We start from the raw sequence: 23,610 nt of genomic DNA, 5'->3' as shown, positions 1-23,610 counted from the left end.
TAAGCACCCTGTCCAAGCAGGAACCACCACTCTAGTCAGGGAAAGGTAACTATACACTAAAAGTTAACCTGTGCTCACCCTCTGGTAACTTGTCACAGAGCAGTCCGGATTATATAAAGAGGCAATGTGTAAAGTATTTGTGCAGCACAGTCATGCTGTAATACAATGAAAACACCACAAAAAGACTTGACACAGGGTTAGAACAATAGACAATAATGTTATGAGTAAATCAAGACCAAAACAACAAAAATCCAATAAGTAGAACCCGGGGTATGAATTTCTAAAGAATAAACCAAAAAAGTGCTTAGGAGTCAGTATCGCTTAGGATTACTTGAGATCCTGCTAGACATGAGTAAATCTAAAGTTCAGGCCGACTGCGATGGAAGGCAGGGCGGGTACAGGTCTTACACAGGTGCCGCATGCATCGACGTTGAAGACTTGATGCGAGTTGTCGAAGAGGCACTGTATCGTGGTCTATCCCGTGGATGGAGGTGAAGCGCTGGCACCGATCCATGCAGTTGTTGAACTTCAGCGTCAAACCCCTTTACGATGCAGATAATGCGTCGATGTCAAGCCTTGCAGTCTGTCGAGGCGATATCGTTGATCAGCACCTGCGTCGAAGGGCAATGTGTCGGTTCAGATCGGCGCAAAGTAGTCACAGTGTCCATTTTGATGTAGGAACAGCTGCAGAAGCCACTTCAGAGGCCGGGGACTGGAGGGGGCACCTCAGGCAAGGGAAGAACTCAGATGAAAGTCCAGCAGCACCAGAAGAATTGCAAGTAGTCTTTTATGACTCTGAGACTTTAGAAAATAGGAGGCAAGCCCTCAGAGTCACTCTGGATTCAAGTGAGATCGGTCCAGTCCTTGTCATCAGCAGGGCAGAGATCAGGAGGCAGCGGGGGCAGCTCAGCACAGCAGTGAAGCAGTTCCTTAGAACAGTCAGTCAAGCAGAGTAGCAATCCTCATAGCACAGCAGTCCTTGCGTCTGGTGAAGTTCTTCACAGGCCCAGTAGTGTACTGTCTTGGTTGGGTCAGAGCCCCAGTTCAAATATCCAAATGTGCCTTTAAAGTGGGGGATGACTTTTGGACAGGAATGTCTGGGCCCGGAATTGGAACAAGGCTGATATTCCTGCCCTTTGTCTCTCTCTTCAAAACTCCTACCCGGCCCTGGAGGAACTCTCACCGTCTTCCCAGGCCACCGCTATTAATGACTGGCTATCCAGGTCCTGTAATCAGGTAGCTCCTCTGAAACGCGTTGCTGTGAAACGTGCTCACAATGTCAACAAATGGTTCACCGATGAACTTAAGGGAAAGAAGCTAGCTGCCCGCCAGGCGGAACGCGCATGGAGGCGCTCCTACTGCCCAACTTTAAAAGCTCACTACTCGCTTATGCTTAACGCTTATAAAAGCGCAATCCTTTCAGCCAAGACTCATTATTTCTCTGATAAAATACTCTCATCGGGAAATCAGTCTAGAGAAATTTTCTCTACTGTTCATGAGCTGGCCCTGTCAGACAGAACCTCCCTAAAACCTTCCCCTTCCCAAGCCCGTTGCGACTCCCTAAACAACTTTTTTGTGGAGAAAATCAAAGCCATTAAGGCCAACATACCCCCTCCATTTCCCCCGGCCCCTGAACCTCCCCCCAATAGGTTTCATTTAGATCACATCCCTCAACTGACCAGAGAGACGTTATCTTCTCTAGCGGTGAGAGTCAAATCAGGCTCTCCTTCTGATGTTTGTCCAGCGCCCATCCTGAGAGAAATCTTTCAGGCTTGCCCTTCAACTCCCTTGGCATTCCTGAACGATTCTCTCGGGAAGGGTACAGTCCCTGACCTTCATAAATCAGCCATAATCATTCCCTTACTGAAAAAACCTGGTGCTGACCCTGCTTCCCTCACTAACTACCGCCCTATTTCCCTTCTCCCCTACTTGGGAAAAATTCTGGAATGTCACGTCGCCTCTGTCCTCAGTTCTTTTGTGGAGGACAGTGTCTACTTGGCCTCCTGCCAGGCTGGATTTCGCCCCCGCCACTCTACCGAGAGGGTCGTGGTCTCGGTCCTGGACAGCCTCAGGGAGGGAATGGACGGGGGCCGTCCTCAGGCTCTGGTCCTCTTAGATTTGTCCGCTGCCTTTGACATGGTTGATCATTCCATTCTTCTCAGCCGTGTCAGGGCAGCGGGCATCAGTGGGCCTCCCCTGGCTTGGCTTACCTCCTTCCTGAGAGACCGCACCCAGGCCGTCCATCTAGAAGGGTTTTCTGCTCCCCCACGCAAGGTGCAGTGTGGTGTCCCCCAAGGTTCCTCCCTCTCTCCTCTTCTATTCAATCTCTATATCTTCCCCCTTATTTCTGCTCTACAACAACTGGAGGTCACTGTCTTTAATTATGCAGATGACCTCCAGTTGATCTTCAACCTCTCACATTCTCCTGAATCTATCTTTAATTTCCAATCAACTATGATCTTTATCAGGGACTGGATGAATTTTAACCACCTCAAACTCAACCCAGACAAAACTGAGCTGGTTTTGACTGGTGATGCATCCAGTCCCTGGACCCCCATGTTTTGGCCCCCTTCACTTGGTTCCACCCCTCACCTTCTCATTCTGTCAAAACACTTGGGATCACGTTAAACCAAAACCTTACCTTGCACTCTCAGATCAGTATGGTGGTGTCTTCCTGCTTCTTCACTCTTCGCACTATTAGGAAACTCTCTAGATTTTTCTCCCTTCCCGCCCTTAAACTCATCATGATGGCAATGGTTTTATCACGGCTGGACTATGGTAATATCCTGTACAATGGCGTTCCGGCTTATGCCCTCCGACGCTTACAGCTGGTTCAGAATCAAGCGGCCCGTCTCATTTATGGTCTCCCTAAATCCCATCATGCTACCTCTGTATTGAAGAACTTGCACTGGTTGCCCATTAGGGAGCGGGCCCTCTTCAAACTGGGCTGTACTGCGTTTCAGGCCTGAGCTGGAACTGCCCCAGCCTTCATAAACTCGGCAATCTCCAGCTATACACCAGTCAGAGAGCTCCGCTCCTCCTCCCAGTCCCTTCTCTCCGTTCCTCATTTCAGGAGGAAGAGGATGGGGGGGGGGTGAAGATTGCGGTCCTCTGCCCTACCTTCTGGAACTCCCTCCCTCTCAATATCCGATCCATCTCACTTTACCCTGACTTTCACAAGGCCTTAAAAACCCATCTTTTTCTGCAAGCATTCCCAGCCTAGCTCTCTCACAGCTACCACCCAGGTTCTAAAGTCCGCCAGCGCCAAGAAACCGCTAGGTAAATGCGCGCTTTATAAGTGTTTTTAAATTCAAATTCAAATTCAAAAATTCAAATTCAAATTCAAATGACTTTGAAGCAGCTCCGGGAAGTGCACAGTTCCCCTTTCAGCCCAGCCCTGTCTGCCAGGCTATCTTGGGGGGGGGGGGGGATAATCAGTCTTTTGTGTGGGGACGGGACATAGCCCTTTCAGGAAGGCTATCACAATGCAGATGAATACAGATGAGTCTTCTGTCACACACACCTTTCGTGTGTTGGTGGCTGTCTAGAGGGAATGCACAAAGTAAAGGTTCTATATACCCCCAGACGTGTATTAAAGACAGGCTGCAGGCACACAGAGCTCAGAGAAATGTCCAATTCCTAGAAGTGGCATTTCTAAAATTGCAATGTTAAATCCAACTTCACCACTGAAGAGGATTTATCATTACCATTCTAAAGATATAAAACATGCTTTAGCTACTCCTTTCTAATCCGAAATTACAGCTAAAAGTGTTTTAAGGAAAACCCAGTGCTAGCCTATGACAGTAGGAGGCCTCACCGTAGTGAACAACACAATGGGCTGTTCATCACTACTAGGACATGCAAAGCATAAAAGTACATGTCCTACCTTTTAGTTACACAGCACCCTGCCCTTAGGGCGCCACCTAGGACCTACCTTAGGTGTGACCTATGGGTATTAAAAGGGGAGTTTAAGGCTTGGCTAGTGGTTTTCAATGCCACATTGAAGTGGCAGTAAACTGCACATGCATGACCTGTGTTTGAAAGGCTACTTGTATGGGTGGCACAATAAATGCTTCAGGTCTAGTAATAGCATTTAGATTACAGGCCCTGGGTATATGGAATACCACTTTACAAAAAACTTACAGGTAATCTAAATATGCCAATCGGGTATACACCAATGTAACCATGTTTAGGGGCGTATCACATGCTCTTTAGCACTGGTTAGCAGTGATAAAATGTTTAGAGTCCTAAGACCAACATAAAGGAGAAAGACCACCCTAAGCATTACAGGTCTAACACATGTCCCCCCGCACCCCCACAGCTGAAAGTGTGGAGATCTACCCAACCTCTAGGGAGTTCTCATCACTAAGGTGGAAAAAGCTCGATAGACTTTCAGCATTGCCATGACCTACCCATGGTCTGTGTGCCATTCTGAAGTCCTATCCCTGTAGGGAAATAGACTTCCTTAACAATTTTGAATTCTCACCCCTCATTTACATGAGCCACCTGAGGAACCTGTGGTTCATCCGAATCAGAAAGTGAGTACCAAACACATATGGTCTCAATGTCTTCATTGCCCAGACCCCACTTCTCTCTCTATAGCACCCCACCTCTTTTCCCTGGGGAGTAACCAAAAGATAAAGGCTACAGGTTGGTCCAGGTCCTCTTCATTTAGCTCATATAAAACTGCCTCTATGCCATGTTCTGAGGCATCTGAACAATAAACTAAGTGGAGAAGTCAAGGGCCCTGAGCACAGGAGCTGTGCACATAGCATGCTTCATGGCGTAAAATGCACTTTGGCATGCCTCTGTCCAAATCATATTTCTGGGCTGCTTCTTAGAAGTCAGCACTGTTAAGGGGGCAATAATGGTGCCATACCCCTTGACAAACCTCCTGTAGTATCCAGTGAGGCCCAATAATGCTCTGACCTCAGTCTGGGTGGGCTCCCAGGCCATGATATTCTCGATCTTGGCCCGGAGGGGCTGCACCTTATCACTGCCCACCAGGTGTCCCAAGTATACCACAGACCCCAGCCCTATCTGGCATTTACAGGCCTTGATAGTCAGACCAGCCTGTTGCAGAGTCTGAAGCACTTCCTGTAGGCGAAAAAGGTTGTCTTGCTACTGAAGACAGCTGTGCTATCCAGATAGTCAGCTGAGAAGGCAAGGCCTCCATACCCGGTTCATCAAGTCTGGAAGGTGACACGGGCATTGTTGAGTTCAAAGGGCTTCACACGAAGTTGATAGTTGCCCTCTGGAGTGGAGAAAGTTGATCTCTCCTTGGCACCTTCTGATAGGGTGATCTGCATGTACTCTGATGTAAGATCAAAGTACCTATGTACTGGGCTGCCCCTAACCTCTCATGAGATCATCAGCCAGGGGGAGGGGGGGATGCGCATCAGTCTTGGTCACAGAATTTAGCCCTCTATATAATCCACCGCAGAACCTCATTCTGGTGTGGTGCCCTTTGGGGCACCTTTTGGTTCAAGAACCAAAGGACTGGACCAGGGTCCTTTCACTGAAGGGTCCTTTCACACCCAATTTCAACATCATAGAAACTTTACTCTTGATGCTGGCCCTCGCCTTATCTGACAGCCTGTAAGATCATGGATGTTTTCCCCTGTGTCCACATCATGGGTACACAGGTGGGTAGTCCCAGGAATAAGGGAGAACAGAGAGGAGTACTGTCCCAACAGTTGGTGACAGTCCCTTTGCTGCTCAGGAGTTAGAGTGGGAGAAAGGCTAACTCCTTCCACAGACCCATCTTTATCCTTGGAGACTTAGCGGTCAGAGAGAGTTTCACTCTCCTCTTCCTCTTCTCCATCTGTCACCAACAGCATGGTGATCTCAGACCTCTCAAAGTAGGGTTTGAAATGATTAACATGAAGTATCCTTTTGGGTTGTCTGGAGGTCCTAATGTCCACCAGGTAGGCGGCCTTCCCCTTCTTAATTACCTCAAAGGGTCCAGTCCAACGGTCCTGGGGAGGCCTTTGGTTCCACAGGTTCTGTCACCCACACTTTCTGCCCAGGCTGTAATTCAACAAAGGTAGAATATTGGTCATACAACTCTTACATCAAAGCCTGACTGACTTTCAAGTTGTCAGAAGCTTGCTTCCACAACTTAGCCATCTGGCGTCTGAAGGCTAGCATGTAGCTTACTACATCCTGGGGAGTCTTCCAGGGAGCTCCCTCCCACCCCTCATTCGCCAGACTCAGAAGTCCTCTAACAGGTTACCCATACAGAAGCTCAAAGTGGCTGAAGCCCACTCCCTTCTCTGGTACCTCTCTGTAGGCAAACAACAGGCATTGTAAAAGGATGTCCCACTTATTCCTCAGGTGGGCCTTTAATTATTCCTTTCATGGTCTTGTTGAATCTCTCAATAAGCCCATTGGTTTGTGGATTGTAAGGAGTGGAGAACTTGTATGTTACCCCACACTTCTTCCACATGATCTGCATATATGCAAACAAGCGGTTTGTGCCCTTGTCAGACACAACGTCCTTTGGGAAACCCACTGCGGTAAAAATCTCCATCAGGGCCTTTACCACTGCAGGTGCAGTCATCGTCCTCAGAGGGATGGCCTCTGGGTACCTAGTGCATGATCCACCAGAACCAGGATAAACCTGTTGCATGATGCAGTCTGGGGATCCATAGGCCCCACAATGTCGATACCTACCATCTCAAAAGGTCTGCCAACGACCGGCAAGAGATTAAGGGCTGGCTTTCAGCCTCTGCCCTGTCTTCCCACTGGCCAGGAAGTTTACACATGTCCTGCAGAATGCATCTGAGTAGGTCCTAATTTTTGGCCAAACAACGTGTGGGACAAGCCTTGCAAAGATGTTTTCTTGGCCCAAGTGTCCTACCAGGGGAATCTCTTAAGGCAGCACCAGTAGGAAGGTCCTTTTGCATTGGGGGACCACCATGGCCCTTGCTGGAGTTTGTCCTCCCAGTAAATGTGATAACATCCAGAGACATCACCTGCTGCTACGACTTAAGCATGTTTCTACATGCCCTCATGGGTTGGACACTCCCTCTTTGCCCTACAGAACTCCTCCATGGTGGGTCCTCGTTCTACATGACATTCAGCAAGTGAAGGTATGTCACAAAGGTTAGCAGTTTCCTCTTCAGTGGGCGCCAGGGTAGCAACTGCAGGTGCCCCATCCACTTCACTGGGAAGACATTCAGGAGCTAGTTTACCGTGCCCTCTGCCTTTCCCCTTTTTAGTAGCTGGCTGGGCCATTGTTCCAAGTTCCAGCCTTTTTTTACTCCTATACTGGGCAGCCATGGACCTTGTCGTTGCACAGATCTAATCCGGTAACCCGAGCATATCCACATGAGCCTCGAGGCCTACTTCCTTCCGGATAGTGTGCTTAAGGTAATTACCCAGTGAACAGTCTACAGGCATGGCAGAACTCACAACAAATGTCAAATGACCTGTATCACCCCACTCAAAGGGAACAAGGGACACTGGATAATGACCCTCTCTGTTGTCAGCCACCACAGCTTGATGGAATGCATTTGGAATTACCTGCTCTGGGGACCATAGTCTTGCTGGCTCCTGTATCCTTCAGAGTCAAAACACATTGCCCATTGATGGTGACCCATGGCCTATACTTAGCAGTATTTGAGGGCATATGGATCTTAGGAACCATTTCACTGTCACCCAGGGCCACTATGGTAACCCCGCTAAACTCCCCCCTCCCCCATTAACTGTGAAAAACTCCCCTCTCCCCAACACTACACTAGCCACACCTGGATTCTTTTTTCAAGTGGGAGGTGGTGCTCTCCGATACTCTTGGGGTCCCCTTCTAGTACCCATTCTCGTAACTCTCATAGCACAAGATGGGCTTGGGCGGCTGACCTTTTTCAGGGTAGTTTTTAGGTCGAAGGCCTAAAAGGCTGCGCTTGCGCAGTCTTAGGCCGGAGATTTAATGAGTCTGAGTAGCGCCGAAGGTCCCGCCTCCGTGCCCCATCTCTCCTTCATTGGCTGGCTTCCTAAACGGAGGCCAGCCATTGGAGGAGAGATGCGTCACTCCAAACAAGCCCCGTCTTTTTCGGATTTGGGGGCGTGATTTTTTACATTCTTTAGCCCTGTGACGTCGTCCGTCACTCAGGACCACAAAACCATGCCCCCAATTCCGAAAAATTCCAAAAGCTTGTGGCCGCCATTTTAAGTCTCCTTAAGATGAGGTAGGCTGCTTTCCTCGTTTACCGCTGTCGTTTTCCCGCCCCCCTCCCCGCTGTCCGTGTTTGTTCCCGCCCTCCTCCCGCTGATTAGGTCAGCCCATTCTATTCTTCCCCGCCGTGTCTTTTTCCCGCCCCCTCCCGCTGTCCGTGTTTGTTCCCGCCCTCCTCCCGCTGATTAGGTCAGCCCGTTCTATTCTTCCCCGCCGTGTCTTTTTCCCGCCCCCTCCCGCTGTCCGTGTTTGTTCCCGCCCTCCTCCCGCTGATTAGGTCAGCCCGTTCTATTCTTCCCCGCCGTGTCTTTTTCCCGCCCCCTCCCGCTGTCCGTGTTTGTTCCCGCCCTCCTCCCGCTGATTAGGTCAGCCCGTTCTATTCTTCCCCGCCGTGTCTTTTTTCGGCCCCCCTCCCGCTGTCCGTCTATGTTTCCGCCCTCCTCCCGCTTGTAATCTAGTCCGATGTGAATCTCTGCCCCCCCCCCCCTCTTCAATGGCTGACGCCCCATGCTTGCAATCCCGCGCCCCTTCTCATGACCCCGCTCCCACCCCTACAGATCGGATCCATATGCTTCTGCCTTCAGCCCGCGTTCGGGAAGGATGGTGCTGGAAGGATGGTGCTCGAAGAGCCCTAGACTCTTCCCTCACTCGAACACCACGAGAGACTGCAGAGAACGAGGAACGTGAAGCCAGACACTGCAGCGACCTGAAGGAAGAGTCAAGAGACGACACCCACTGGACGGCAGTGGGTGCACCCTCCCTGGAGAGGACAGACCGCACCGCTCGAGGTAGGGGAGAGACTGCAGAAGCCGTGACTCCTTCACGCCATTGCCAAGGTGAGAGGCTCGCGTGATCCATTGGGGGGGGGGGTGAACTCCTCATTCAGAGCCATCGAGCACCGGATTATGAATGGATTTGGGAGGAAGGACCCCCCATCCCCTTTGCATGCACACCCTGGGGGCATGCGGGCTGCGCCAACGGCCCGTCTGCAGAGGGACAGCGCTTATTCGGCCCATGGTAAGTAAGGCCTTGTAGCGCTTGTAGTCTGCGCACAGCAACAATGCCTCCTCCCGGGGCGTAATTAGGTGTGTGCTTCCATTCTATTTTATTTTTAAATTCGTTGAAATGTTGTGTTTATTTTGTTTTGTACCATTGAGACAACAGAGGTCTGTAACCGTTCTTATCAAAAACGTCTCCCTGACCTTGGAGAGATGAAAGGCTTACCAGCCCTGCAGACTTTGCGCCTACGTCCATAAGGCCGTCCTTACCCACTGAGTTGCCTTGCCGCCTAATCCACTATGGTCCGACTGGCTGCATGCAGGCTGGCCGCTTTATCCTCGTTAAAAAGAATGAGGTGGGCTGTAGGGTTATGGGCGCACATGTGGGATTTATGGGCCAGGCCTGCACGGTATCAACCCGAGAGGAGGAGGCTGGGCACAAAAACGAAGACAGGAAATGATTGTAGGGTTTTAGCCTGGGTCGAACGTGTGAATCGGGGTCCCCATAAAAGCTGGGTAACAGACGAGGCGGGGTCTAGCGGAGCTTGAGAGCAGCAGTTTGTAGTGATAGGAGAGGGGGTGCAGTGTGCCTCTATGGGGATGGGAAACAAAGCATATTTTTTTGTAGTCCATGTTGCATAAAGCTATTTGAACCAGAGAATCGAGGAAACCAATTGTGACACTATTGCAAACATGTTTTATAAAAATGTAGGATGTAACTCTTGCTTAGAAATTGTGAGCTTGTTGTAGATTTAATTAAAACACGTTCTAGAATAATAGCCTTTCCACAAAAAAAAACGCAGTTTCCTCTTATATTTTCAGTCTGAGAGAGCGCAAAGTGATTATGCCCCAAACTCGGCCACATGGTCCCCGGTCATTCACCTCATCATTGTGGTAAATGGCCTTTAAGAAGCAGAAATAGTGCCCCCGGGGTGGTTACATGAAGTGGGTTTGCCCACTTCGTGCATGGTTCAAAGTCTTATGGAACGTCACTTTTACCTACTGACCGTGCCACTGGAATTATGCGCCACGGGAGGAACTTATTGTGCAGCAAGTGCCTAAACTATTTGGTCAACAGGAGGATTATGCTGCTTAATGTGGCACATGTTGTGGTACAATCGATTCATTCTCTGTTCTGCTGTTTTCTTGCATGTTAACCCTGTCTGAACTCGTTCCGCATCTGTAGTATCAGTTTTACTCCCAAATGCAGCAATAAGCAAAGGTTTCCCTCCAACTTTTGGCTAGAGAGTTCCTTGTGCAGCAACAGCTGTTGTCACATTTTTAGTAAATGTTGGTCCGTTTGAGCGTTTTTGTTAAAATCTATGCAGTGGGTGATGTATTATGTGGTAAATGCGAAAATCCATAATTATGCGGAAAATACTGAGCCCTAAAATGATTGCCGCCTTGTAATCTTCAGTTCTCAGAGCCCATGTCTCCCTCCTCACAACTCTTGCTCCACAGCCTTCACTCGAGCTGGAGTGCAGTGCAGCAGCCGGCACATACCTTGAGGGTCTGCAATGTGGCACAGCAGCCAGCACGACCCCAGGGTCTGTAGTATGACGCAGGAGCTGACACACAGGGGTAGCACAGAGGGCAGGCCTGTGGGTCTGTAGTATGACGCAGGCACACACTGGTAAGCACAGAGAGCAGGTCTGTATGTTTGTGGTGTGGCGCAGCTGCATGCACAGGCGGCAGGCCCGAGGGTCTGGTGTTGTTCACCAGCAGGTACACACGGGTAGACGCAGAGGGCAGGCAGGCCTGTGGGTCTGTAGTATGACGCAGGGTCTGTAGTGATTCAGGAGCAGGCTCTCACTGGTAGGCGCAGACGGCCATGCCCGCTGGTCTGGATGTGGCACAGCAGCAGGCACACACGTGGCCTCCTCGTCGTATCTGGGCAGTGTCATTGCGGGGTGAGGTCATGTCTCGGAAACGGGTACCTGCCCCCCCGCATCGGGTGAAGGACCACCAAACAGTGCACACACTTGCCTGTACTTCCCCTGGCCCATATAGCGCCTCTCTGATGAATTCACCTCCCCCGGCCCCAAACTGCCCCGCCTCCTTTCGAGTGTGATTTTTTATTTAAGTCCTTTCCTCGTGGGAGGCAGAAATGACCCAAAATGTTTCACTGAAAGGTACGCAAATAAAGTGACTGAAAAACACACTGCATTTGTCATTAATGGTTGCAAATGTTCTTTTCAATAACAAGCTGCGAGTCGACTCCCTGTGTCCATGCATGTGCTTCAGAGAGCTGTCTCGTTGTTGTACGTCACAGGCAGTGGTACAGGAGTAAGGTGATGGGGTCTCGGTGTATAGGGGCACACAACAGTAAGATCAGCTAATGAGCGCTGTGGAATGGGTTGTGAGTAACTTGTCCATGCACGCGCTGGAGGGAGATGCCTGTGTCCTGTACGTGACACAGGCAGGGGAGCAGGAGTAAAGTGTTGGGGTCTCGGTGTATAGAAGGGACACAGCGGTATTGTCAGGTTATGAGACAGGAGGTGGCCGTGAGGCTCGGGAGTGTGAACCCGGACTCTAATCCAAAATGCCATGGTTTGTGTGGGGCTCTATGTGAGTGTGTGTGGCTCTCTGTGTGTGGGTGGCTCTGTGTCCACGAATACTCTCTAATGTTCACCTATTGCCATTGCAAATGACAATACTATTTATTTACGTTTAAAAAAATATATATGAAAAAAAATGTCATGAGCAATGCCAATAGCTCTACCTTTAATAATGCCGAGACCATTGCATTGTAAATGCTTGTTCTTCTTTTGGCCAGATTGGGAATGAGAATTAGTCTCTTCCCTGTGAACTGTTTTGGGGTTCTTTAGAGAACTGTCTTTTTATCTCCCCCCTCCTTCTTCTGGTGGAAACTCTGACCACCTTTTTGGGAGTCCCCACCAGATGCCTTCTTGAAACTCTGGTGCTCACCCAGGTTTTCACCTTCGCAGCAAGTTTGCTGGGGTCTGTTAACTTGCTATCAACTAGGTGTTGGCACAGCTCTGAAAAACAAGTATTAAGCTTGTGCTCCTTCAACATCAAGTTGTACAGCCCTGAATAATCAGCAATCCCGCTGCGCCTCACGCAGCCCTCTTGTGCCTTGCTGGCTTATGCCAAGACATACACCCATGTTTGTGATGAGATCTTGGGGCTGCCCCTGAATCTGAACCTCTGCCTCTCAGGTCAGTCCAAACTTGCTGACTAGGAACAGCTGCAGAACCAACGTCTGAGGCCCAAGACTAGAGGGGGCACTCTGGCAAGGGTAGGACTCACAGATGGCAGAGTCCAGCAGCACCAGCATAATTGCTGCAAGTCTTTTATCACCCTGAGACTTCAGAAAACAGGAGGCAAGCCCTTGGAGTCACTCAGGGTTCTAGTGAGATGAGTCCAGTCCTTGTCCTTGGCAGGGCAGAGATCAGCAGGGGCAGCTCAGCCCAGCAGTTAAGCAGTTCCTTGGAACAGTCAGTCAAGCAAAGTGGCAATCCTTTTGCACAGCAGTCCTTACTCCTGAAAGAGTTTCTCAGAGATTCAGTGGTGTGCTGTCTTGATAGGGTCAGAGGCCCAATACTTATACCCAAATGTGCCTTTGAAGTGGGAGGTGACTTCAAAACAGCTAATTGAATTACACAGTTGCCCTTTCATGCCAGCCTTGTCTGCCAGGCTATCTGTGGGGGGTAATCAGTAATTTGTGTGATGAAAGGACAGAACCTATTCAGATGTGTCAGCTTCCTCTCACCCTTCCTGCCCAGGAAGGTTATCAAAATGCAGATTAGACCTCTGTAACACCCACCCTTCCATATTTGTGGCTGTCTAGAGGGAAAGCAAAAAGTATAGCTGTGACCCACTCCGAACGTGTTTTGTAGACCGGCTGTAGGCAAGCAGTGCTACGTTAAGAGCAGAGAAATGTCCACTTTCTAAAAGTGGCATTTAATTGCAATGTTAAATCCAACTTTACCACCTAAGAGGATTTAATATTACCATTCCAGAGATATTAAACATGATTTAGCTATACATTTCGTAGCCGGAAATACAGCTTAAAAGTGTTTTTAGGAATTCCCAGTGCTAGCCTATGAGAGGAGTAGGTCTCACAACAGTGAAAACAAATGTAGCTGTTTGTCACTACCAGGTCATATAAAATGTAAAAAAACATGTCCTACCTTTTAGCTACACAGCACCCTGCCCTTAGGACTATCTATGGGCTACCTTAGGGGTGATCTGTGGGTAATTAAAGGGGAGTTTAAGGCTTGGCAGTGGTGTTACATGCCAAGTTGAAGTTTCAGTAAACTGCACACACAGGCTCTGCAGTGACAGGCCTGAGACAGGATTGAAAGGCTGCTTGTTTGGGTGGGACAATCAGTGCTGCAGGTCCACTGGTAGCATGTAGATTACAAGCACCGAGTATATAGTGTACCACTATACAGGTAATCTAAAATTGCCAAACCGTTATACACCAATGCCACCATGTTTAAGGGAGAAGCACATGCACTCTAGCACTGGTTTGCCGTCATAAGGCCAACAAAAAGGATACAGCACAAAGTGGAGGTAAGCAGGCAAAAGCCTGTGGGATTGAATTATCACCACATGGAAGATTGCTACCAATGACATTGAAGCCTTGAGAAAGTCACGGGGCGAATTCCTAGTTTGTGCGACGAAACAGGTGTTGGCTGATCAGAAAGAAAAGAATGAAAGAAAGAGAAGATTTCTGAAACTGTGTTTATAATTTGTGTATACTTGCATTGGTATTTAATATTAATCTGGAGACATGTGCTGAGGATTTTGTGAATTTCTATGTTGGCTTTGGCCACAACTTTGGGGGGGGGTTGGTGGTTCTCCTTGCCTTACAGCAATGTATTCAATACAATCCTGAACTGATATATGTGCGATTGTTCCTAAAGGCTCTGTACAACCTATAACTATACCACTGTCTATTAAATTTGAAAGCATGCACATCTGTTTGTTTATATTTAGCTGCGGATGCAGCTTGCATGATAGATATAAAACATTCATCTCTTTTTAAACCTGTGGTCAAGACATTGATGGGCGGCCTTAAAAGGGTGATTGCTTAAGCATCTCTAGTGCCAGCCTTGAATCTGAATATAGTCCTAATAAAATTGATGTGTCCTCCATTTGATTCTCTTATACTATGCAGGCCATGTCTTAGAATGTTGCTATCTTATTTCTGAGGATGGCAAGTGCACTGCAAGCATTAACAATAGAACATTTTATTCAGAATCACAGAGAGAGAATATTTGAGTGCAAACCACATTTTTCTTCTCAAGGTGGTTTCCTCTTTCCATGTAAATCAAATAGTAAAGTTGTCCATCTTCTTCCCAGAAGCTGTGCCAAAGGGAGCCTTACATACACATGATTTCTAGAAGAGGGCATTACTTTACTATATTGACGGAGGTTTTTTTCAAAAACCTTACTAAGGAAACCTTATTTCTAAAGAGGGTTTGAGATGTATTGTTAGGTGTATTATGCTAATCTCAGCAGTCATTACATGTACTGCTTAAAACACATTCCACTCTCAAAAGGGTGACTTCTGTGGCTTTCATAGGTGAAATTCACATTGCAGACATCTGTAGAGCTTCCACATCGTTCACACCTCAAACGTTCACCATACACTATTGTTTATACAGGTTCGGCAAGATTCTTGTGTTAACCAAATACTTCTCAGAACTTTGTCCCAAGCATCTACATCATTCACTCACTAGCCACCACTTCACGGTCTATGCAACGCATGTACATCTACAGCCATATATGCTACGAACAGAACATTTTACTTTCCCAGTAACTGCTGTTGGTAGCTCAGACTATGCCCTCTCTCCCTCCCAAAAGTGATTAATGATTCAAGATGTTTGTTGTATGTATTGCTTCACAATGCACAGGACACTTTTGCTGTGTTCCTTCACTACACACTACTAATATAACTCATCCATTGGATAAAAACAATCTGAAGTGTAGTCTTTGTCCTGGTGCATTGTGCGCAGTAGAAGCATGAAGCAAACAGAAAACATTACATACCTGTAACTACACGTTGAAAGCCTTCTCTGTTGCAGATTCACATTTCCCTTCCCGCTCGCTCCCTTCCGCCACCATCACTGCCATCTCCACCTCCAAGACATAGAGTAAGAAAAATATAACTTTTAGGGAATGATTTGTAGCACAGGGGCACAGGCCTATTACTGAGGAACAAACATGTAACCTAAGAAAGAGGCCTTGTCTCTGTGCACTGAGCACTTCAGAAGGATGTGGGAACTAGTTGCTGAAGTCATACCTGAAAACAAATTTAAATACTCTGAGAAAAACACGTTTTATTATTCCATACCCAGCACTAGATGGCAAGCATGTGTCAACCATATTAATCAACAACAGAACGATTTGTATACTAATGGTTCCTTCAGCAGTATAATTACTGTGCTGCGGTGATACTATTTATTTGTTCATTTTTTGGCAAAGATGGAAAAAAAGAATGCACTTCACATGCTAATTAGGGGCAAGTGGAACTTATGTAGTTTCACCCCACGGAATTCCGCAGAGTTCCATAAAAACTCTTAAAGATTCCACTGAGATTTGTGCAATGGGTGAAAATATGCATGTCGCGTTGCAGCTTAGCACGAGCATCGCTGAAAAATCAGCACGAACTGCACCATGCAGTGCGCAAGAGCCTGCGGCCATTCAAGTTATTTTAATGCTGCTTTTGTAAAAAATCTACTAGAGCATCAGCAAGTCTACTCAAGAATCAACCCTCTGAGCGTGACCACTCATGTTAGAAAATTGTGTTAGGGGACTACAAATCTCGCTTGCATTCTAGAGCCTCGCAGGAAAACATTCCACCATGTGGCGATTGGGAGAATTTGGCCTGAACTCTGCGTTGTAGAAGTACAGCGGAGTCGCCAAATTCTGCCAATTCCATTTCTAATGCTAATTCTTTCAGGCTGGACCTGAAGGAAAGCTTGTGCAAAAACCCAGGCCTCTGCTCAATTTACCCAATACCTGAGATGGTATAATGTTTGAATCCAGGTGCAAAGATAGTTTGGGTCTAATTTTGCATTATGTGCAGTAGTCATAATGAGATGGTAATTGTGTTTTAGTCAAGTAGTATACTTTTTGCGGGTAGCGGTGTGTTTAAGTTTATTCTACACCCATCTCTGTTATTATTGTGGCTTTCTGTAATAATGTTTTTGCAGTTCTACTGGCTAACTCATTAATATCTGTTATATGATGGGGTGATGAGGAAGTTTGCATTTCTTTAATTAGATGCACTGATGTGTCAAAATCTCATGATACATTTTCATAACTGAACATCTACTGTGTTTGTGAATTTGTTTGCAACTGTACATTATAAACATACTTCGGAACTTCTCTGTAACTTCATACAATTGGAAGAAACTGTGTTATCAAAACTAGTTTATTTCAAATGTACTCCTCCAAAACCGTTTGCAAAATCGTTACATGTATTTTGTCTTCCATAGAAAGGGCCTTAGAGCTATCCCTGAAGCGGAGATCGGACTGGCTGTGATTTTCATGTCTACAGAGACATATTGTAATGCTGCAAGCCATCCAACTGAAGGTAAGGCGATATTACTACTTGTACCTATGCACCTGTATTAGAACTGTAGTATGACTCTGTGGTGGGAGTCTTAGTACTGGCACCAATGGGATCTTTTATGGATTTCTCCTGGTTTAGCATGGCACAAGATAGAGGGTAGATGCAGCTTCCCCTGACAGTGGAAGTGTATTGATTACATTTGTCTGACTGAAGGATGTGAACCCAGACACTGAAAAGAGGGAGGGTGGAGTTACGGTTCCCTTTAGAAATTCAATGATGTACTTGTTTGCTGAGGGCTACTAATTTGTTTTCCTGAGTTCTGGCATTAGGTAGGTGGTATGGCTGAGGTATGGGACTGCAGTTTCTGTTCAAGGCGAGAACGCTTCTTGGCAGTACCTAGAAGAGTTCTTCCATCAAAGATTAATTAGTGAAAGGTTCCTTTGAAAAGAAAAGTGGAGCTCAAACTTCTGGGCAAACACGTGTGTGGGAAGTGCAAAGCTTACAGATTCAGCAGTAGCAAGAGTCAATTTGAGATCCCAGTCCGTCAGAAAAAGATAAGTAGAAAGACATGTATTACATGAATTTCTAAAGTAGGGGTGTATAGACCCATATGTCCCTGCTATAGAAAGTGTGTAGAAAGTACAATATACCCAGTTAAATCGTAAATCATAAATCATACGTTCTTATGTAGCGCCTTTCACCATAAGGTCTCAAGGCGCTTGCTTTGGAAACCCGTCCTGGCCTTTCCCTGCGAGAGTACTCCTACTGGGCATCCCCAAGGTGAAGACCAGGCATCCCATCGCGGTGGGGCCGTAGTGGAGATTAAGCAAGCTATTGCTCAGAGTTGCAGAGTGTGAACCCACGATTCGAGTAGGCACCGAGGCAAGAATTATCGAGTCCATGGACATTTTGAGCTCAAGGCCCTGCTGCGTTGGGGATTGAACCCTGGTCCCGGGTCTGACCTCTGCATCAGGGACTGCCTCTTCTAACCAGTGAGCCACACTTCTCCACTTCTCCATGAAATGTATATTGGAAAATATATGCACCATAAAACACCATGACAAACATTACCCTGCCACCAGACACTACAATGAAGTACATATAAATTAACTAGAAATTATGAAGTATTATGATATTGATAGCATTGTACAGCATGATAAAGGAAGAGAAAGGAAATTGATGTTGAGGCGAATGGAGTCTTGATACATTATTGATTTAGAAACTAAATCTCCACAAGGCTAAGTAAAGGTGAAGAAACTAAATAGCTTTTGTGATTCTCTGGGGGCTAGCCTTAAAGTGCTATATTAATATGCTTTAAATCTATCTTGATTTTAAGCTGATAAAACATTTTGGACAACAGACAGAATTTGGCATTTTGTATTCATATGAAACTTTGCAGATGTCCACACTGGTAGGGCCTTTATGCAGCGTAATGCATGAGTATATGTGTGATGCAGTCATGGATTCATTCTTGTATTATCATGTGCCCACTAGGCCGTATACTCTTTCTGTGATACAAATTAGCTTGTCAAATTTGACAGTTATTTTATTTTCTTTGGTGATGCTGGTCATATAACTTGAATTATGAGTTTTATAAGGAAACATTCACCCACTGCTGGTGATGGATAATTATGACTGAAGTTACTTATTATGCAAGTCTATGGTATGGATGACATTACAGTTTCAACCATAAGGAATACATTTATTTAAATGTACCCTATCTCCATGGTATGATTACTTATACACCCAATGAGTTTGCATGGTAATCTGAATTTACAGGTAGGTAGCAAAAATCAACTAATGCATGTTTAACTAATGTAATATTTGGGTCATGTGATATAAATATTACTCTTTGAGGGAACTTCCTTCTGTGCCATTCCATCATGCCGGATCTAATATTCAAAATCTTAATTGTCCATTTGTTACTTTTTCTCATTAACTTTGAACAGAAGTTTAGAGTAGGCGATTATGAGCACACACCACTTGCCAAACGCCAACTGTGGCTGAAATGCTTTATTGTGTTGCAAATTTGAAACAAAAAGGGGGGTAACCTTTCTATTCCAAAAAGGACAGTGTTGTAATATCAACACACAAAAATTATTTCCCTCTTGTGCTTATTTTCATAGTAAAGCCTTATTGAACAATAATAAAAATTCAAATTTTGTGAATGCAGTTACAATTTCTAAACCAAATATAAATTCACTCACTATCACCTTATAGTTAAAAAAGAATACTATTTATTTAAGTTCAGTTAAAAAACATCAAATCACATTTAAGAAAACATGTTGCCTGAATAAAAAAGATTTTCCACATACTTTTCACGTATTAAAAACATAAATCATTGCATATTCATGTCATACACAAAATCTTTTGTCAGAATGAAAAATTTCCTAGCTAACGTACAGGAAAGTTTCAATTCTATTAAGGAGGCGGAGGCGAGGATTAGGCTGTCACTTTCTCCTTTATTTTTCTCCAGCAGCCATTAAAAAGGTATCAACAATCTCAACAAAACTACATTTCCCATGAGCATCAGGGAAAATGGAAACAGAAAATGTCTCTGCAACTGTCCAATCCCAGTCCAGGGCTTCCCAATATCCTTCCCTGCTGGCACTCTATCCTCCTCTTTCTTCCTGCGACACTGCCACAGATTTTTCCTCCGTTGCTCCTGCTTGCCCGTGTCAGGAACCTATGGAACAAACAGACTACGTAAGGCACCAGGAAATGAACGCCCAATCTCATTAGTTAGCAAGATAATTCCACGTATGAGCATTACAACATCCTTGAACAGAACAGTGAAACGTAGAATATCATAACCCGCAACACCACAATAGGAACTTGCATCATAAAGATTTTACTTACTGTCCCAACGTAGTAATTCTGGGCGGGTTCGAATGAAGACAGGGTGGGCTAATCCTCGCCTCCACCTCCTTAATAGAATTGAAACTTTCCTGTACGTTAGCTAGGTCATTTTACATTCTATGTCGGGAGCGGAGGCTTCTGATTAGGCTAGTTCAAAGCTTATTCACCACCAGTGAAGCCAGAGACGCTACTGGCTTAAAGTAAAATCTCTTGAAGGTGGAGTCTGAAGACCAGTCTGCAGCTTTCAGAATGTCTTCCAGGCGAGCTCCCAGGGAATATGCCTTGGACGCCATTTCTCCCCTCACAGAATGGGCTCCAAACCGAGAAATATCTATGCCAGCTTCCTGCATAACCCATCGCACCCATCGCGCAATAGATGGGGATGAAACCGCCCGTGTGGTTTAGTAAGAGCAATAAACAGTTGTTTGACACCCTGTGGGCGTATATCAATCGTCGCCACTTCATAGGCCTTCAGTGCCCTAACCACACATAGCTTCGGGACATCCGGGAATGCAGGATACGAGATAGACCGGGAATCCTCCTTGGTACGCCTAGAAATATGGAAGGTAACCCCATCCGGGGTCAAGATACGATCTGTAAGGTCCAAGGCTCTCATATCTGAGACTCTGCGACAGGAGATCAGACAAAGCAACATTGCCAGCTTCGCTGAAATCTGCTTCCTCGACAGGTAGTTATTGGACGGCCACTCTCGAAATAAGTTAAGGACCTTATTTACATCCCATAACACTGAATAGCGGGGTTCTGGGGGAACTGATAACCTAATCCCCCGCAGTAGTTTGCAGACCAGAGGGTGCACCCCTATCGGGTGGTTCTCTAACGGGACATGCCCTGCCGATATGGCCGACCTAAAGGTATTGATGGATCTGTACGCTAAGCCGTCCTTTGCTAGGGAGGCTAAAAAATTAAGGACGTGGACAATGTCTGCCCCCACTGGATCAATCTGCAATCGCAGACACCAACTACTCCACCGAGACCATGCTGATCGGTACCTCTTGTTGGTACTGTCTGCCCAGGATTTGGCCAACAGCGTGGCAGCGTCCTCCGAAAGTCCCGGGACTTGCCAGCGTTGCCTGTAACCCGCCAGGCCATCAGACACAGGTTGCCTGTTGTCGGCAGGTGGTGAGGATCCCCTTGAGGATTCTTGAGGAGATCTGGAACGCGGGGTAGAGGGATTGGAAAATCCCAGGAAAGTTCCATCAGAACCGGAAACCAGGCTTGCGACCTCCAGATCGGGGTGATCACCACCAAATCCGCTCGGTGTCTCCACACCTGGGTTGACACTCTCATGATCATCGCAAAAGGAGGGAACACGTAGCCCCTCTCCATGCTCCAATCCTGCAGAAACGCATCTATCGCCGCTGCTTCCGGATCTGGTCGCCAACTGAAATAACACTCCAGCTGGGCGTCCAGACGGGAAGCAAAGAGGTCCACTGTGAACGGACCCCATTTGTCCTGAATCGCCTAGAACACATCCGGGCGAAGTTGCCATAGATTGGCGTCCCTCCAATGACGAGACCAACAGGCCGCCACCTGATTGGCTGAGCCTGGAAGGTGCTCCGCCGCCAGGGATATTTCGTTGGATAGGCAATACTCCCAAAGAGTCCGAGCAAGATCGGATAAGGCCCTGTACCTGGTTCCTCCCAGGTGGTTGATGTAGCGCACCGCCGCCACGTTGTCCATCTTCAGAAGGACACAGCACTGAACTCTGTCTTTCGTCCAACACTTCACCACAAACTACCCCGCCATCAACTCCAGACAGTTGATGTAAAGATCTCGTTCTGCGGATGACCACACTCCTGTAGAAACAACGCCGCAACGCGCTCCCCAGCCCAGGCCGCTGGCGTCCGATTCTATCACCAAGTCTGGTTTGGAACCGAAGATCGCCCAACCGTTCCAGGCATCCATATGTTTGATCCACCATCGAAGCTCGGTCCTGGCCTCTTCCATATGGGGAACGACTTGGGAGTAGGTGAGACCTTTGCGGAGATGAAACGTTTTGAGGCGTTGAAGGGCCCAGTAATGAAGGGGTCCCGGGAATATCGCCTGAATGGATGACGATAGGAGACCCACGACCCTGGCTAGGTGTCGCAACAGGATCGTTGGACGTACCAGGGTGCGTCTCAACTCGTGCCAGATCCTGGAAAGTTTCCGAGAAGGCAGGGACAAGGTGGCCTCCACTGAATCTATCAGAAAACCTAGGAACTGCATTCTCCTGGATGGGAGTAGGTCCGACTTGGTTTGGTTGACTATGAACCCCAAGGATTCTAGGAGGTTGACCGCCCTCTGAAGGTGGATCAGCAATGTCTGTGGGCATTGATTCAGGAGGAGCATGTCGTCCAGATAAATTATAAGACGGATGCCCTCCGTACGCAAGCGCTCCACCACCGGTTTCAGCACCTTGGTAAAACACCACGGCGCGGACGACAGTCCGAAAGGAAGGGAGACTAACTCGTAGATCTTTTGACCCCACTGAAACTGAAGGAAACGTCTGTGGGGAGCAAAGATGGGGATCGTGAGGTAGGCACCCTTCAGGTCCAACCGGACCATCCAGTCCCCCTCCTGAAGCAGATCCCGCAGGAGGTGAATGCCCTCCATCTTGAAATGGCCGTAAACTAGCTAGCCATTGAATTCCTTGAGATTTATCACAGGGCGATAGCCCCGTCCTGCTTCTCTACAATGAAAATATTGCTGAGGAAACCTCGCGGGTGCAGACACGTCTGCACATTGGCCCCCTTCCGCAGGAGATCCGCTACCTCTCTGTCTATCAGAGCGCTTTGGTCTTGCGTGAAGCTGATAGGTCTAGGACGAAAGGGCTGCCTGGGGAGACCTGAGTATTCTATTTGGAACCCACCAACGGTCTGTAAGACCCAGGCGTCGGAGGTGAGTGAAGACCATGCCTGAAGAAAAAACTGGAGTCTGCCCCCCACTTTTAGGCCTGATACATTCTGGAGTCTCACCTTTGTGATTATTGTAGCCGCCGTCTCCTCTGCCTCTTCCACCACGGCGGCGGGGGTAGCCTCTGGTGTGGTAGAAATTCCCGAACTTGTCAGGGTCCTGGTATTGACCTCGGTGAGAGTCACCTTGTTTGTAGGAGCCTCTGTTGTAGGGTCTGCCAGACGAGCGGCCCCTTCCACGACTGGCTGCGCCAAAAACACGTGGCGTGAAGATTCGTTTGACGGACGTCTGGGCCTTGTCCAAAGAGTTGAAGGTATTCACGAATTTGCCCAGCTCCTTTACGAACGGGTCCCCGAAGAGGTTACCCTCCGCCATCGGACCTGCCTCGGATGTGGCAATTCTCCCAACTTCGGGTCAATTTTGATTAAAATAGATCTTCTCCTCTCCGTTGAAATGGCCACGTTTGCATTTCCTAGGAAAATTATAGCTCTCTGCGCCCAACCGGAAAGGATCTCCGGGGAGATCAAGGATCCCGAGACCTTGGCGTCCTCGGCCATATCTTAAATTTTTCCTAACGACCCGGCAGTGTCCAAGAGTTTGTCTTGGCAGGCCCTCCAAGAACGGTCGATGCCCTTCTTGGGGTCCTTCACAAACTTAGTTAGGAAGGTAGACATTTTGGGATCGATCTCAGGGGTTACCGTCACCTTACCCTCCAAGGTAGGACGCGGGCACTCTGCCCGAAGGCAACTACGTACCTCCTGGTCCAAAGGTTTGTGAAGCCTAGCTGCTATATAGGCCGCCACCTTTGGAGCGGGAACCCAGTGCGACGAGCGCGGTGAAGCAACTCGTCAGGATTAAGCATGTCAGAACTGGGATCAGAGCTGGACTCCTGAGTGGGTTGGACGGGAAGCCACGAATTGTCTGGGTCCTCATCACCATCCGAGGTTTGGGGCGACTCATCCGGGTCGACGGTGGTCGCGTCGTCCAGGCCTTCCCCCCAAAGCGCCAGTCGGTGCCTCCTTTGAGGTGGAAGGGGTATCCGCTGTCTTCGCATCCAGAAAGGCTTTCTTTAGTCTCAAAAACGCGTCAGAATCGACCCCCGCGTCCGCCGG

The 23,610-nt window shown here is 47.6% G+C and overlaps 1 protein-coding gene and 1 pseudogene across 3 annotated transcripts in view; one reads left to right on the top strand and one right to left on the bottom strand.

Annotated features, from left to right (window-relative positions):
• NBN (nibrin) overlaps positions 1 to 23,610 on the top strand; it is a 325,485-nt gene that overhangs the window by 187,112 nt on the left and 114,763 nt on the right. For all 3 annotated transcript variants that reach the window (XM_086965975.1, XM_086965973.1, XM_086965974.1), the window contains exon 8: positions 16,647 to 16,744. In XM_086965975.1, coding sequence (XP_086822101.1) covers positions 16,647 to 16,744 — 98 coding nt within the window. The remainder of the gene's footprint in view (positions 1 to 16,646; positions 16,745 to 23,610) is intronic.
• Positions 19,914 to 22,198, bottom strand: LOC147724413 (uncharacterized; annotated as a pseudogene).

This window comes from Lissotriton vulgaris, chromosome 4_1 (genome assembly GCF_964263255.1).
Source record: "Lissotriton vulgaris chromosome 4_1, aLisVul1.2, whole genome shotgun sequence".
Classification (NCBI taxonomy): Eukaryota; Metazoa; Chordata; class Amphibia; order Caudata; family Salamandridae; genus Lissotriton; species Lissotriton vulgaris.
Note: the sequence above shows the minus strand (reverse complement) of the source record. Positions and strands in the feature narration are given on the sequence as shown.